This window comes from Sabethes cyaneus, chromosome 3 (genome assembly GCF_943734655.1).
Source record: "Sabethes cyaneus chromosome 3, idSabCyanKW18_F2, whole genome shotgun sequence".
NCBI lineage: Eukaryota > Metazoa > Arthropoda > Insecta > Diptera > Culicidae > Sabethes > Sabethes cyaneus.
The window spans coordinates 82,542,277-82,559,874 of record NC_071355.1 but is presented as its reverse complement, the minus strand read 5'-3'; the positions used below and the strand labels follow the sequence as shown (position 1 = coordinate 82,559,874).

The window sequence follows — 17,598 nt, the reverse complement described above, 5'->3', positions numbered from 1 at the left end:
GCCAGATATTTCGAAACATGAACTGAATCTACTCGAAAACAGAAAAAACTGCTCGAAATCGGAATAGTACACAGAAAACGATTAAAACCCAAATTTATGTGTTTTTCACTCAAATCGGCACTTCCCCCACAATTTTGCCAATGAGTTGTTCTTAAGTAAAAGTTCGTTTTAGAACTTGCGGCAGCTTTATGCAGCGCGGGTTAATTATTGAACATAAAGTTTGGAGCCACGCAATCAACTAGTAATGAGATACCGACAGCATATGCTGCTCAACACAACACAATAATGAAGAGCATTGCATTCTAATTTACATTTGTAATTAGGAATGTGCGATGATTAAATTTATTCGAGTAAAATAAAAATAATTAATCTCAAATAGTTTTAGGTTCTGCTAGTTTGATCAGCAGAAATTTAAACCAAAAAAATCATTTCGTGGTCAGGAGCACACACGCAGAACTTGTTAGCAACTAAAGTTACTTCAGAACTTCATGTAGCATCCCAATAGCTTTGAAGTATCTATGAAGTAGTCACACCACTTCTTAAGGGGGCATAGTACTTTTCCAACTTAAAAAATCTAATTTTTTTTATTGATTATTTCGAAAGATTAACATTTTGACCATATGTGTTTCAAGTCATTTCAATGAATTCCAAAAATTGACAAAGTTACAGCTATTTATACCGCGCATGTCTGGAGCGATTACACGGCGAATAAAAAGTTCAACGTCGTTTTTCTCGAAACCAGGTTTTGAAAGTCGGTACCATAAATATCTCAGAAACGGCTCAAGTAATTCTCATGATCCTTTTTTTGTTTTAAAGACAATAAAATTATCTATTGTTTGACCCAACCTTTTTTGATATTACTATTTTTGTGTTTTTTAGAAATGTTTAAAGTAAATTTTTTCGACTAAAAACCTTACTTTTATGTTTGAAGGTCCGCCATTTTGTTATGCGTTCGAATTTTAAAAAAAGGATGGGTCAAACACGAGATAATTTAATATACTTTCATGAAGCTTTGGAATTTTTCAATTCGGATAAGACCCCCAGCGCCAATCCATGGTACCGCAAATCATGTTTTTTTTTCGAACGATTATGTTCAAGGAGCCGTAGGGGAGAGGGGAAGTTCACATATGCATACAAACTTGTAAATATTAGTATAAAGTGCAATGTTTGGAATGCAACAAAACCGAATCGATTCGCTTTTCGCGTTATCGAGAATAAAATATTTGAAATTAGGCAGAAAATATGGTGTAAAAAGTACTATGCTCCCTTAAAGCATTTAGTTCCACGTATACTTGATATACAGTACTAATCAGCAAGAAAGTTCCACGGAACTAAATTTGAACTAATTGTGAATACCTCCCAGGCATCCTCGGCTACTGGGAGAGCCGGTATCGCTAAAATAAAGTGCCCAATAGGCGTTTTTGACAAGCTATCGCCCGCTTAGAGGCACTGCATAAAAAAAGTGATGAAAAGTAAAATCGCTGTCAAACTCCATACATTTTTGAAAAAAGCTGAAATAAAATGCAGTTTTTGATTAATCCTTTCAATTGTCAGGATTTTAGATAGTGAAATATTGGAAGAAATTTGGTTATCTACGTTAAGGTAAGTGGAAATATTCGAATTAATTAACTTTATGGCAGAAAAATGTTAATGTTTGATTTTGTACCGCATGAAACAAAAGTACATAGAGTCAGCTGTAAAGTTTACATATCCTGGATGGAGAATCACCAATTATTTTCTATCTGCACTGTTTTCCAATGTGTTTTCAAATGCTAACGGATTTATTTTCGTGATTAGCATCATCTGCGCCAAGAACCAAACATATAACCTATCAGTTCGTAAACATAAATACACTTGCGAAGCTCTAATAATCTCCCGAAACAGAAACAATATATATCAAATGAAAGGTAATGCTTTTTCTTACCTTCATTATCCATTTTCATCATTCCCACTGTTTATAATTCAATAAAATATTACATTTAAAGTCGAGTTCCATATAGGTGCCAGCAAGCGTTTTGGGAATTGCACTTTTTTTGTAGTTCCAATAATCACAACCAGGTAGCGAACGGTTGCTCTTAGTTTTGCTCGAATTCGCCTATTTCTAAATGTTTTCATCTTTCCTACCCAACCGATTTAGCAAATAAGCCATTCAATATGTCTCGCATTCATCCAAAAAAAATCTGATCACTTTAGCCTACGGTGAATATATCAGAGAGGTCGAGTTGACCGCTGCCCACTCTATAAGCATTGTTGAAGATGGGATGCGCTCCAGGCAACTGGAGCTAGCGCATCATAAAACGGAGGTTATCGTCACAGAGAACAGACATCCATTCAGGAACAAATTTTCCGGGAATTCTTGGATAAAATTTCAAATTAAAATCCCCTAATATGCTAGCGTCACCACCACTATAGTTTCCCAACTAAACGATTCTTTTGATTTGCACACTGACAACCTTTGGCTCCTCCGGCGCTAGTATATATGGACTATAAGCGTTATGCTAGCGCCAGAAGCTAGCTGTTGTGAGTTTAGTGTAGAATTTTATGCGCCTTCAGCGACATCATCACTATAGTTTCCCAACTAATTTGACATAAGTTTTATCCAAGTGGGGACCTTTCGCTTGGATGTCTGTTCTCTGTGTTATCGTGGAGAACAACTGCAAGTCGGTGCAGCAAGCGTTGCACTATTTCGTCAATGTGGTCCTTAAAACTCCTGGGAGTCATGATCGACGACAAGCTCAAGTTCGGGAGCCACGTCGACTATGCCTACAAGAAATCTTCTACAGCTATTTCGGCATTGTCTCGTATGATAGCTCTGGGGTATGGTATATGGCAGCAATTAGCCAACGTGGTCCAGCCCATACTTAGGTATGGCGGGCCGCCCAGCAAACACCAACTCGTATATTGCCCGTTTCTTTGGTAACAAACCGCGCTGCTCACTTTTTTGATAGCTTGAAATCGTCGCAGAAAGAATCTGCTTGGCTGTATGTATGTTATAAGCATATATTATGCTTATGTAGCACGTAAGCTATTGATTTACTTGACAAAAAAAACGATATTTGCCCTTGCGACGATTCTGGCGACGGTTTCGCCCGCGACGATTGTAATTCATCGCGTACGAAAGGGTGGGAAATTGACAATATCAATGTATAAAAATTATCGTCATTGACTTTTAATAAATTCAGGATCGTAAATATAGCCTAATAAAATGTATACAAGTTTATATTCTGTCGTATTTGACGATAGCAAGTGATTGACCTGCGATTGCCAGTACAGAATTGTATAGCATTAGAAAACTAATCGCCTTGAGCCGGATCTAATCGCATACAAAGACTTATAAAGTTGAATTGTTAACGTATATTTTTTAGTACGTATATGGCCTCCAAATTAGTACGCATATACTAGTTTTGTGCCTCAGATACGATTTTTCAGAGTATATATAGGTACATATAACCACATATAACTCATTTGTTACTCTGATTTAGCGGGAGCTAAATCTGTTTTAGGTGGTCTTAGACACCTGTTACCCTCGCTTGGTTCCGCCAGTGAATTCAGAAGAATTAAAATTATAGTTTTGCTGTTGATTTGACTAAGTTTTCACTTTATTGTAATAAGATATAAACCTGCAATGATCCGTGTCACGTGTTAGTTCTGTTCTTGCGCGATTATTAAAGTTATTTATGTTAAATAATTGGTGATTTAAAGTTTCGAAAGTTTTAGCAAAGCCTAAATATTGTAAGAATGCTAATTCACTGATCAAATATTATGGTCTATAATTACCGAATTAGTAAATCACTGCAGTTGTGCATTCAAAACGATCTAATCGAAGTTGAATTGAAAATTTTGCTTTTCATTGTTAATGTTCTCGCGGGCTTCCTTGGTCATAATTGAATTCTGCAACTTACCGGCTAGGGAGTTATTTATGCTTCAGAGTAAATTACAAGTATTGTCAGCATGAAACAATCGAAACAATCTCAATAAATAAAAAATTACTCTACCGTCCTCGTCAATTTTATAGATTACTAGCTGAGTGCCCGATCTTACTCGGGGCGCCTTTGTCTCACAGCCACTTGTACATCAGTTATTGTAACCGAAATGCTTATAATCCAAAAATATAACGCTTGTTCCTGTTTTGGACGTTCCTCCCCATTTGTCAGCTCCCCTTTTTTTGTCTACCCAGCCATTTACACATCTGTTTTCTTTACAGAAATCCCTATAAAACCCTATAAAGAAAGAGAAACAAAGACATTTATCCTGTTTGCACCTTCCGCTAACAATGGCCACCGCATCACCCATAGGCAGTGGTTGGAGAATTCGCGAAAAAGTGATCATTTGAATCGATGAACATCCCTCATGAACACACACTATTCGCCTGCCTCGCCGATAATGCACGCATCAGCTTTGAATTTTATCACGAACAGAACCTCAATGTGAACATCAGAATTCGTTCAAAAATTGAATATTGAACATTGCGTGTGTTCGATTTATCGGATATAGAATGTCCGGGGACGCCGGAAAGTATTCAAAATAATATTACCGCGAAAAGGGAATAGTTTAAAGTAGTGTTAGTGGCTTTACAAGCAGCAGAAAGCAATAATTTACACTTTTGCGTTGCTCACGATATTCGTATATTCAGCGATGCTATGAAGCGTGAGTGTATGATGCTCATTGTTATAGGCGAATTGAACCACTCGCGTAGCTGTTTTATTATGATAAAAACCGTTTGCCGATGCTCGGCGTATCTATTCATTTTGCGAGTTTTCCAACCTCTGCCCATAGGTAATGAATTGTTTTGTAATTTTTATCGTACTTTTTTGGCCTTTTCAATCTTTTACGGAAATTAGAACTGGCTTTTTCAATTCACTCCGACGTTTCGACTATTTATTTTAGTCTTTTTCAAGGATAGCTATAATATTTTGTCATGTTTGTTTTAGTTATAAATGTCTTTTGTTTCGATTGTACCTACAGTTGTCTCAGTTCGTCGTTAAAAATCTTTAATTTTAAGATTGTAAATGTCTTCTTTAGTTTTTCTGTGCATATCTGATCAAATGATCAAATCACAGATTTGATCTACCCAACACCAAAATAGTCGATCGCAGTTACAAGAAAAAAGCTCTCCCAATATTAGAAATGTGCCATATCTACAATACACCCAATACAATCAACAGACGGAGCGACGTAGATGGATTAAACCATACATATGCAGGGATACTAGCCTCCATAAAACCCACTCAGAAGCACAATTTCCCTACCACCCCTTCCTAATTAGATAGCAACGGTGAAAACAGTTAGTGTGCGAAGTTTGAAAAGTAGGTTCAACTATGATAGTAGCGAAGTTTTTGGAAAGGTTTTTTCACCAACAAACTGTACTAAACTGAGACAGACTATAAATATTAATCTTTTGCAGACGACAGATATGCACAGAAAAACTAAAGAAGACATTTACATTCTTAAAATTAAAGATTTTTAACGACGAACTGAGACAACTGTAGGTACAATCGAAACAAAAGACATTTATAACTAAAACAAACATGACAAAATATTATAGCTATCCTTGAAAAAGACTAAAATAAATAGTCGAAACGTCGGAGTGAATTGAAAAAGCCAGTTCTAATTTCCGTAAAAGACTGAAAAGGCCAAAAAAGTACGATAAAAATTACGAAACTAACAGTCGACAACGTCTAAAGCATACATGAATTGTTTTGTTATTGTACATTGCAAAAAAAAAGAAGGTGCAACAGTGTTTCTTTCATGGATACAAAAAACCTGTCATTCCTTTCATCTCACATCAAGACAAAACTTGTTTGTAAACAATGTTTTTAGTTTCACCACCAGGAGCAAGCATGCACAAATTATTGGCCGAGCCCAGTCTGTAAAATGTCGACCATGGGAAAAACATGGTGTTCTCAGATCAGCTCCACACTGTTTGAATGATTGCCCATGTGACTCAAATAGTCGGCCAGCAACACTTAGCACTAATGGTCGAACACTTTTTATACGGGTCACTTTGATTCGGCGTATAACTTGACAAATCTACAGCTGCGAGCATTGCCGTTTAGTGTTTCGTATTTGGATTTTTTCTGTTGTACGGATAAATTTTTACAGTCATGTGCGCGTTACTCACCCCTTCCTGTCAGCAACCTCCTGTCATCAGCTTCCTCTTTTGTCTCACCGCTACTTAAGGAAGAACCGTCCAAACATTTCGGAGTCTTCCCCCTGTTACTCCCCCCCTCTTTTGTCAACCCCTTCAGTTTTGATTCCCTGATGTCAAGGAACATGTGTGCCAAGTTTGATAAAGAACGGTCAAGGCGTTTAGGAGTTTCGGCCTCCCCCTATTAGAAACCCTCCCCCTGTCAGGGAACCACCCCCCTCGTTTTTTTAACCCCTCAGTGCTGATTCTCCTGTGTCAAGGAACATGTGTGCCAAGTTTGATAAATAACCATCCAGGCATTTCGGAGTTATGGCCTCACCCCTATTAGAAACCCTTCCCCCTTATCAGGGAACCTCCCTTCCTCGTTTTAGTGACCCCCCAGTGCTGATTCTCTTATGGCAACGAACAATTGTGTCAAGCTTGATGAACAACCGTCCAGGTATTCCGGAGTTATGGCCTCCCCCCTGTTACGAACCCCCCCCCTTTTGTCAACCCCCCAATGCTGATTCTCTTATATCAAGGAACATGTGTGCCAAGTTTGGTGGAGATCAGTCAATGCGTTCTGGAGTTATGGTGGAACATACAAACATACAAACATACAAATATACAAACATACAAACATACAAACATACAAACATACAAACATACAAACATACAAACATACAAACATACAAACATACAAAAATACATACATAGTCACGCTCACTTTTATATATATAGATAAAACGACTTGATTCCACTGTAGTGTGGAACTAATTACATTAATTTATGTTTTCGTATGGAAACATTACTTTATCTATTACATCGAGTAGGTACGCTTCACCAGCCGCGTCAATAGTCGACCCAATTTTCCAACGCTTTCGTCATATGAACATGACTGTTAGCCTACCGGCGACATGTTCAGTCTTCCGTGAGCGGCTTGTTTTTCCTGCGTTTTGTTTTGGTGACCGATTGCGGCTTAAGTTCACTACCCTTAACTGCATTATTGGAGGAAGCTCAATGCATATTATTATGATATGCATCGCGGTGCAAGTTTTTCAGCAGCGGTAACATTAAATAACGAGCTCCATGCGGACACGCCACCCAAACAAAGCACATCAAATGGAAACGAACGATTGCTGCTGGTTACTTTGAAAAGGGCCCATTATTCCTGCCATCAAGTAAACCCCACCTGAAGGTGGAAAAGTCTGTACAGTCTGCAACTGAATGCATTTCTTAATGCAGTTTTCCTACGACTGTCTAGCAGGCTAGCCAGTTAACTTGTGACCGAATTCCGAAACAGGCTTGTTTTGAGTAGCTGTTACTATTTTAATTGTGCGCAATGATCGAAGTTTTGTGGCTGATAATTTCCATAGCAACCACGCTGCTAGTCTATCGGAACTGGCAGAAAAAGCTGTGCTTTGCCAAAACTATTCCCCATGCTGAGCCATACTATCCGATACTTGGAAATCTACCGTTGGCGCTGGGAAAAGGCTCCGATGAAGTGTTTAGCGTATTGCACGAATGCTTCCGGAAGCATGATAGATTGTTCACCTTTTATTTTGGACCTTTGGTAGCCGTCGGAGTGACGCATCCAGAATTGATACATCGTGTTCTGAATCATCCCGATTGCCAGGAAAAACCTGATGTTTATAAAGTTGTGCGCTTACCCAATGGACTGTTAGCAGCACGATGTGAGCATTTATATCAACGATGCAGAAATTTCACGATTTTAGTGATTGCAATTGCTTTCAGATGAAACTTGGAAGGTTCACCGGAAAACGTTGAACTCTACGTTTAACATTCGCATTCTGCATAGCTTTCTACCGATTTTCAATGACTGCACAAAGCGTTTGATCGATCGTCTCAGTTGCCACGCTGAGTCCGGAAAAACCTGCAACATTCTGGAGTACATTTCTGAGTGTACACTTGATATGATAAGCAGAACCTCTCTGGGTGGCAAGGCATTGGAAAGAGAGGGGAGGCAAGATTTCATTGACAATCTGAGAGTGTAAGTAAGATATTGCGAGGTTTGAAATTTCGGTGAAGGTTTCAGCATGCTAATGGAAGGCACATTGCAGATGAAAATCGTCTTAATATCTTTGCTAACAATATTGGGTATTATTTTGTGAAAACGACCGCATTTCTGTGAAATTAAAATGAAAGTTTGAAAATGTGTTGTGATGTAAATTGTCCAGCAATTTATGATTTGATGGCTGCAGCTATTATGCAAATGACCAAGTATCCGAACTGGAAAAAAGTGATTTCTTTTCTGTGATTTCAATCACTCGCATTTGCATTCGCATTTCATAATATGGTATTTAAAAACCGTAACGCTCATAATGAAGCATTTTTGCTTCCTTTGAATTTAGACTAAGTTGATGTCCTGCTCAAAGTATCAGAAAAGGAAAAAGGTGCATAGAATAACATTTCAATTTATAGTTTGTGTTGGATACGAAAGAACATAGTGCAAAAACTAAAGGAAATCGAAGGAACTAAAGGAAGTATTTGCAATACATACAGTATGTGTTAGTGTATGTATGTATTACTTAGTGGTGTAATTGGTTAAACAACACGCTCGACTAGAGATTGAGAGCTGTGAGTTTGGCTCTCAATTTCGCTAAGTTTATATTTTTGGCCTAATATCAAGAATTTGTGGGAACTTATCAAGCCGGCTTCGTCGAAGGTCGGTCTACAACGGATCAAATATTTACACTGCGGCAAATCCTCCAAAAGGGCCGTGAATACAGAGTTCCCACGCATCATTTATTCGTTGACTTCAAAGCCGCATATGATACCATCGACCGGAAAGAGCTATGAATATCATGGACGAGAACAGCTTCCCCAGGAAGCTCATCAAACTGATTAAATCTACGATTGATGGTACACAGTGCTGTGTTCGGATTTCGGGTTGGATTGTCAAGTTCATTCGAATCACACAGAGGGCTTCGTCAAAGTGATGGTCTTTCATACCTGCTGTTCAACATAGCGCTACAAGGTGTTATGAACCGAGCGAATATCAACACGCGGGGCACGATATTCAACAAATATAGTCAATTCGTCTGCTTTGCCGATGACATGGATATTATCGGCAGAACATCTGTGGCGGTGGCTGAACAGTACACCAGACTAAAGCGCGAAGCAGAAAAGATTGGGTTAAAGGTAAATACGTTTAAAACAAAGTACATGCTGGCCAGCGGAACCGAGACCGAACGACACCGCTTGGGCAGTAGTATATTGATCGACGGCGATGAGTTTGAGGTAGTCGATGAATTTGTCTACGTTGGCTCACTGGTAACGGCGGACAATGATACCAGCCGTGAGATTCGGAGGCGTATTATCAGCGGAAGTCGTGCTTACTATGGGCTCCACAAGCAATTGCGGTCGAGCAGACTAAGTCCCCGTACAAAGTGCATCCTGTACAAGACGCTTATTAGACCGGTTGTTCTCTACGGGCATGAAACATGGACAATGCTCGAGGAGGACCTGCGAGTGCTCGGAGTTTTCGAACGACGAGTGCTAAGAACGATCTTCGGCGGCGTACAGGAGAACGGAGTATGGAGGCGGAAGATGAACCATGAACTCGCACAGCTCTATGGCGAACCCAGCATCCAAAAGGTGGCTAAAGCTGGACGATGGGCAGGGCATGTTGCAAGAATGCCGGACAACTACCCTGCAAAGATGGTGTTCGCCTCAAATCCGGTAGGAACAAGACGACCAGGAGCGCAGCGAGCAAGATGGTTAGACCAGGTGGAGCGAGATCTGGCGGAGAGTACTCGGTGTCCGAGGAATTGGAGAGCGGTAGCCCTCAACCGAGTTACATGGAGAAACTTTGTTCAACAGGCTTTGTCTTAGGACGGCAAGCCACCTAAGTAAGTAAGTAAGTAATATCAAGAATAATTATTCAGTTTTCCTGAATCCACATTCTTCGCGTTAAGCATTTATTCTTCCCCAACAATTCATGCAGTGTAAACCAGACCATTACTAACTTGCGAATTCTAACACATGGATTCCGAGACTAATCAATCCAAAAACAATTTTACAGAATACGACTTTATTCATAACTATTCTTTCTGTCACCCATAGCTTAGTTGAGCTGAAATCATTCCAACTGTGCTCGATGAAGAAAAAAATTTATACTCGCTTTTGAAAATTTAGTGGAAATCTTCTTTGGAGGCATATAGTACCAGGAATTTCTTTCCACTGTACTTTGTGCTGGACTAATCGTCGTCGCTTCGCTGAGCGTCTCGACGCACGCAAATCGGCTTTAACTTGGTCTAGTTATCTAGCACGTTGGGCCCCTCTATTCCTGGTGCCGATGTGGTCTGGCGCATCCTTGCGATGTGGCCGGCCTACCATAGTCTCCCAACTTTCTCCAGGTGTACGATGGGAATCTCTCCAAGTAGCGCCTGCGATTCGTGGTTCTTATGCCTACACTACTCTCCGCTATCTGTTTGTACTCCGCCAAAAATAGTCAGCAACATCTTTCGTTCAAATACGGTAAGTGCACGAAGCTATTGGCTCAAGTTCGTAGAATAGATATGATTAGCGTTTTGTATATCGTCAGCTTTGTGCGGCGGCTTATGCTCCTTGATCGAAGTGTCTTCCGGAGGGGAAAGTATACGGGACTTCCAGTTTGAGTGCGTCGTTGAGTCTCCTTTCTAGTATTATTCTCGGCGGTGACCAGGGATTCTAAATATACGAACTCATCAACCACTTCCAGTTCATCGCCGTTAATAATCATCGTCTGTGAGAGGCAAACGTTGTTTCTCTGGAGCCTCTTCCTACCATATATTTGGTTTTCGACGCATTGATTTGTAACCCAATACTCCAAGACTCCGTCTATAGTCTGGCGTAGATTACCTCCAACTTATTTACTAACTTCTGTGTCTATGTCCGTCGGTGCGGCAGAACAAAGGGATGAAATCATAAATCTTCACTGCTGACGGTTACCCGCAATGGCTTTTACCTGTCGCCAGGACAGGTTCTCGTCAACAGCCCGGATGTCGTTGATTGAGTTGCGTCGCCATGAGCCTTTGGGTCAACCTCCTCTACGCTGTTCTTATAGATTCCAGTTGACTGTGTTTCTGCAGACCTCGTTCGCTCCTTTCCTCAAGGTGTGTCCGATCCACTTCAACCTACGTTAACAAATTTCTGTTGCTACCGGCCGTTGGTGATATCGACGATATCCTGCATCTCCGATATCCAGTTGCTAGGCCACCAAGCACGAATGATATATCGCAGGCACCGATTAATAAGTACCTGTAGTTTTTGCGTTGTCTCCGCCGAGACGCTCTACGTTTCGTAGGCATAGAGCAGTACGGATTTAACGTTTGAGTTAAAAATTCTGAAAAATTGTGATCTGTTTTGAGCGCCAAAAGTTTCGCAGACCTGCAAAGGCACCCCTGACCTTCCCGATCAGTCTTGATACCACCATCGGGCGTGGTCTGGCTACCAACGTATTGAAAGGCGTCTGCCTGCTCAACATGTCCTGCTACTGCGAAGTTGGTGAGATTGTCAGTGTTCACTACCATAGACTTAGTTTTTGCTACATTGTCTGTGAGACCTGCTACCTGGGAGTTCACGAAGGGGCCATTCAACTTGCTTTGCATATCGTTTCGGCGTTGAGCGAGCAAAACAGTGTCGTCGGCTAGGTAGAGGTCATTTAGCTGCTTCGTCGTTAGAGGATTCCTAGACAATCCTCGATTCGGTCTACTGTCAATTGCTCCAACTAATATGTCATCCATAGCGATGAGAATCAGAAGCGGTAATAAAATGCAGCCTTGTCTCACGTCAGCAGTAATGCTTATAAGGTCTGACAAGACGCCGTTGTGCAAAACCTTGCACGAGAACGCCTCGTACTGAGCTTCGATGAGATGGACTAACTTATCTGGAATTCCTCTACGCCTAAGTGCACCCCGAATGTTTTCGTGCTTGAGTCGGTCGAAGGCCTTTTCGAAATCAACGAACACTAGCAGAAGAGGGTCCTAAAATTATCTTGATCTGCTCAAATATATTGCGGAGCGTTGTAATTGTAATATAGACTACACATGATCGACCAGCACGGAATCCAGATTGCTGCCGCCGGAGAGTAGCGTCGGTCTTCTCCTGGATCCGGTTGAGGATTACCTTACAGAGTACTTTGAGAGTAATACAGAACAATGTGATGCCAGTTACCGCATTCAGTTAGGTCACCTTTTTAGGGACTTCGACCAGTATGTGTTGCATTCAGTCCTCCGGAAAAGTTGCGGTTTCCCATATAATGCTGAAAAGCTGATGCATCATCTGGGTTGAGCCCCCCGCAGAGATAACCTCTATCTAGGTTTATTTATTTTCCTAGATCTACTGACCTCTATTACTTTCCTTCAGTTGGGTCACCCCTGCGAAATGGTACTTTCTACGAAAAGATTTTCCGTGAAATGGTACATCCCGCGTAAGGTTTTTCGCGAAATGGTATTCTGCGAAACTCTATATTCCGCGTTATGGTCAACCGAGAATTGGTGTTCCGCAAAATGGTATTCGGCAAAATGGTTTGTAATGATGGCGAATATTTAAATGCTATCTGCTTTATTTTATCAGGCTAAGCAATGAGGGGAGTTGTTTTTTACTTTACTGTGAGGAAAATTTTTATATTAAAACACCCATGAACTCCCCAGAAACTTGCAAAACTCGAGATTGTGACAAAGGTCATCCGAGATTCACGATTTATGTACAACACAGTTTAATTTGTGACAATACGAAGATTGTCGGGTCAGCTAGTATAATCTATACCTATACAGAAGGATTTCTGTCTGTCTGTCTGTCTGTCTGTCTGTCTGTCTGTCTGTCTGTCTGTCTGTCTGTCTGTCTGTCCGTATGTTCCTTATAGAATCGAAAACTACTGAACCAATCGGCATGAAAATATGCATGTAGAGGTTTTTTGGGGCCAGGAAAGGTTTTAGTGATGGTTAGAAACCCCTCCCCCCACTAAGAGGGGGGGCTCCCATACAAATGAAACACAAATTTCTGCATAACTCGACAACTAATCAAGCAAATAGAACAAAATTTGGCATGTGGGTGTTTTCGGTGACAAGAATTTATTCTATGGTAAATTGAGACCCCTCCCCTCTTTATATGGGGAATTATAACTCCTCTCCTCTTTAAAAGGGGGGGCTTCCATACAAATTTCCTCATAACTCGAGAACTAATCAAGCAAATGGAACCAAATTTGGTATGTGGGTGTTTTTGGAGACAAAAATTTTTTCTATGATGAATTGGGACCCCTCCCCGTTTTAGGAGGGGGGGATCCTATACACATGAAATACAAATTTCCTCATAACTGAAGAACTAATCAAGCAAATGGAACAAAATTTGGCATGTGAAAGTTTTCGAGGGCAAGAATATTTTCTATGGTAAATAAGGACCCCTCCCCACTTTAAGAGGGGGGGCTCCTATACAAACGAAATACAAATTTCCTCATAACTCGAGAACTAATCAATCAAATGGAACAAAATTTGGCACGTGGGTGTTTTTGGAGACAAAATTTTTTTCTATGATAAATTGGGACCCCTCCCTACTTTAGGAAGGGGGGCTCCTATACAAATGAAATGCAAATTTTCTCATAACCCGAGAATTAATCAAGCGAATGGAACCAAATTTGGCATGTGAAAGTTTTCTAGGGCATGAATATTTTCTATGGTGAATTAGAGCCCCTCCCCACTTTAAGAGGGGGGGCTCCTATACAAACGAAATACAAATTTCCTCATAACTCGAGAACTAATCAAGCAAATGGAACCAAATTTGACACGTGGGTTATTTTGGAGACAATAATTTTTTCTATGATGAACTGGGGCCCCTCCTCACTTTAGGAGGGGGGCTCCTATACAAATGAAATACAAATTTCTTCATAACTCGAGAGCTAATCAAGCAAATGAAACCAAATTTGGCATGTGAAAGTTTTCGAGGGCAAGAATATTTTCTATGGTGAATTAGGACCCCCCCAACCTTAAGAGGGGGGCTCCTATACAAACGAAATGCAAATTTCCTCATAACTCGAGAACTAATCAAGCAAATGGAACCAAATTTGGCATGTGGAGGTTTCTGGAGGCAAAAATATTGTCTATGGTGAATTAGGACCCCTCCCAACTTTAAGAGGGGGTGCTTCTACACAAATGAAATACAAATTTCCTCATAATTCGAGAACTAATCAAGCAAATGGAACCATATTTGGCATGTGGATGTTTTTGAAGGCAACCATTTTTTCTATGATGAATTAGGATCCCTTACCTTTTTAAGAGGGGGGGCTCTCATACAAACGAAATACAAATTTCCTCATAACTCTAGAACTAATCAAGCAAATGGAACCAAATTTGGCATGTGGGAGATTTTGGAGTCTTGAATTTATTTTACGATAGTTAGAGACCTCTCACCCCTGTGGTAGGGGGATGGACTCTCATACAAATAAAACAGAAATTTTTGCGAAACTCAAAAACTAATCGAACTCGAGAAATTCGAGACTCTTCCATAAAACATTAGTCAATACAAGACCACAAAAACTATCTATAGTAACACTAGATCATTCAGGACGAGACGGTCGCGAGAGTTGCCGGTGACCCGCCGTCGGAAGCGCCGTCCACTGGGGGGCTTGCAAAACTCGAGATTGTGACAAAGATCATCCGAGATTCATGATTATGTACAACACAGGTTAATTTGTGGCAATACGAAGTTTGTCGGGTCAGCTAGTCTATACCTATAAAAAAGGATTTCTGTTTGTCTGTCTGTCTGTCTGCCCGAATGTTCCTTATAGAATCGAAAACTACTGAACCGATCGGCGTGAAAATTTGCATATAGGGTTTTTTGGGGCCAGGGAAGGTTCTTATAATGGTTAGAGACCCCTTCCCGCACTAAGAGGGGGGGGGGCTCCCATACAAATGAAACACAAATTTCTGTATAACGCGAGAACTAATCAAGCAAATGGAACAAAATTTTACATCTGGGTGTTTTCGGAGACAAGAATTTTTTCTATGATGAATTAAGACCCCCCCCCCCCACTTTACGAGGGGGGTCCCATACAAATGAAATACAAATTTCCTCATAACTCGAGAACTAATTAATCAAATGGAACCATATTTGGCATGTGGGTGTTTTTGAAGGCATGAATTTTTTCTACGTTGAATTAGGACCCCTTACCTTTTTGGGAGGGGGGCTCCCATACAAATGAAATACAAACTTCCTCATAACTCGAGACCTAATCAAGTAAATGGAACAAAATTTGACATGTGGGTGTTTTTGGAGACAAGAATGTTTTCTATGGTGAATTGAAACCTCTCCCTGCTTTAGGAGAGGGGGGGGGGGGTCTTATACAAATGAAATACAAATTTCCTCATAACTCTAGAAGTAATCAAGCAAATGGAACCAAATTTGGCATGTGGGGGGTTTTGGAGGCAGGAATTTTTTTAATGACGGTTTGAGACCCCTCACCCCTGTGGTAGGGGGATAAGGACTCTCATACAAATAAAACAGAAATTTTTGCGTAACTCAAAAACTAATCAAACTCAAGAAATTTTAGACTCATAAAACATTAATCAACAACAAGACCACCAAAAACTATCAATAGTAATATTAGATAAATCGGCGCGAGCCGGCCATAGGCCGCGAGTGTTGCCGGCGACCTGCCGGCGACCTGCCGTCGGAAGCGCCAGCCACTGCGGGGGGCAGCCTCCCGTAGAGATCACCTCTATCTAGGTTTATTTATTTTCCTAGATCTACTGACCTCTATTACTTTCCTTCAGTTGGGTCACCCCTGCGAAATGGTACTTTCTACGAAAAGATTTTCCGTGAAATGGTACATCCCGCGTAAGGTTTTTCGCGAAATGGGATTCTGCGAAACTCTATATTCCGTGTTATGGTCAACCGAGAATTGGTGTTCCGCAAAATGGTATTCGGCGAAATGGTTCGTAATGATGGCGAATATTTAAATGCTATCCGGTTTGTTTTATCAGGCTAAGCGATGAGGGGAGTTGTTTTCTACTTTACTGTGAGGAAAATTTTTATATTAAAACACCCATGAACTCCCCAGAAACTTGCACAATTCGAGATAGTGACAAAGGTCATCCGAGATTCACGATTTATGTACAACATAGTTTAATTTGTGGCAATACGAAGTTTGTCGGGTCAGCTAGTATATAAATAAATGGAAATATAAAATGTTTTAAATAACAACTGAGCTATAAGCTAAAATCTGACTACTGTTGTGATGACCTATTATAGGTATAATACCTTCTACATAAAAATCAAAGAATCTGAAACTAAATTTATTTTTCCTTTTTATCTTTTTTTTCTTTTTCCATTTCCTTGTCTGCTTTCAGTGCCCTCACAACACTGGGCAAGCGAATTTTCAATGTTCTGCTGCACAACGATTTTATTTACCAATTCACCGAGCTGTATCGCAATGAAATGAAGGCTATCAGCGTTTGTCATCGCTTCACCGATAAGGTAACCTAATCTTTCCCGAGAGGAAAATTTTACAGTCTTCGGGCAACAGAATGTTTTTTTTTTCTCGTTATGTGGTTTTTGCTTTCGTTTGTTTAAGATCATCGCCGAAAAGCACGTCGAACTCGGCTCCATCGGGCAGAGTGGGGACGTTACTGGGAAAAGTTTTTACCATCAGGACCAAGAGAAGGAAGACCACTATCGTCGGCCGCAAATTTTCATCGACCAGTTGATGAAGATGCCTCTAACTAATGGTAACGCTTACAGTTTCACCGACCAAGAAATTTCGGACCATATCTATACCATGATTGTGGCGGTTAGTGAAAGACTGACGATTGAGTGTGTTAATTGTTTTGACGTTCATTGGTGTTATGCTTTCAGGGCAACGAAACTTCTGCTACACAGCTGTCACACACCTGTCTGCTTCTGGCGCTGCATCCTGATGTACAGGAGAAAGCGTTTCGTGAAGTACAAGAGGTAATTACGTCAACCGATATGGTTATTGACATGGATATTTTGAAGCAGTTGGTCTATATTGAGGCAGTACTGAAAGAAGCCATGCGACTAATGCCAGTTGCTCCGATTATTGCCCGGGAAAACTTAAAGGATTTGGAACTGGACGGACACAGAATTCCCAGAGGGACATTATTATTGATTAATTTTTATTCGCTGCACCGGAGAGGTGACATCTGGGGTTCCCAGGCTGACCAGTTTGATCCAGAGCATTTCATGGGAGAGCAGGTGAAGCAGCGACATGCTTATGCGCACCTTCCGTTTAGCGGGGGACCACGCGGTTGTATCGGCTATCGGTATGCCACTATGAGCTTGAAAATGTTGCTCGCTATGATATTGAAACATTTTCGTCTAACTACTGATATAAAGTACAGTGATATCAAATACCACTATCAAATTTCGTTGAATCTAGCTTTTCCACATGCTGTACGACTAGTAAGAAGATAGAAGAAGATGGAAGATTAGCTTGTTAATGTAGATATATAGGT

General features: G+C 40.6%; 1 protein-coding gene across 1 annotated transcript; it reads left to right on the top strand.

Moving 5' to 3' along the window:
• The first annotated feature begins 7,469 nt into the window (after positions 1-7,469).
• Positions 7,470-17,557, top strand: LOC128743853 (cytochrome P450 4c21-like). The gene is made up of 5 exons (XM_053840535.1): positions 7,470-7,821; positions 7,883-8,138; positions 16,474-16,600; positions 16,698-16,913; positions 16,979-17,557. Exons 1-5 carry the CDS (start codon positions 7,470-7,472, stop codon positions 17,555-17,557), a joined length of 1,530 nt encoding a protein of 509 aa, XP_053696510.1.
• Positions 17,558-17,598: the final 41 nt, after the last annotated feature.

Bases quoted from the DNA above. Each gene is read 5' to 3' on its own strand.
- LOC128743853 (XM_053840535.1), top strand. From the start codon at position 7,470: ATGATCGAAGTTTTGTGGCTGATAATTTCCATAGCAACCACGCTGCTA. The intron at 7,822-7,882 runs GTGAGCATTTAT...AATTGCTTTCAG, and splicing joins TGGACTGTTAGCAGCACGAT to ATGAAACTTGGAAGGTTCAC. The intron at 16,601-16,697 runs GTAACCTAATCT...CGTTTGTTTAAG, and splicing joins GTCATCGCTTCACCGATAAG to ATCATCGCCGAAAAGCACGT.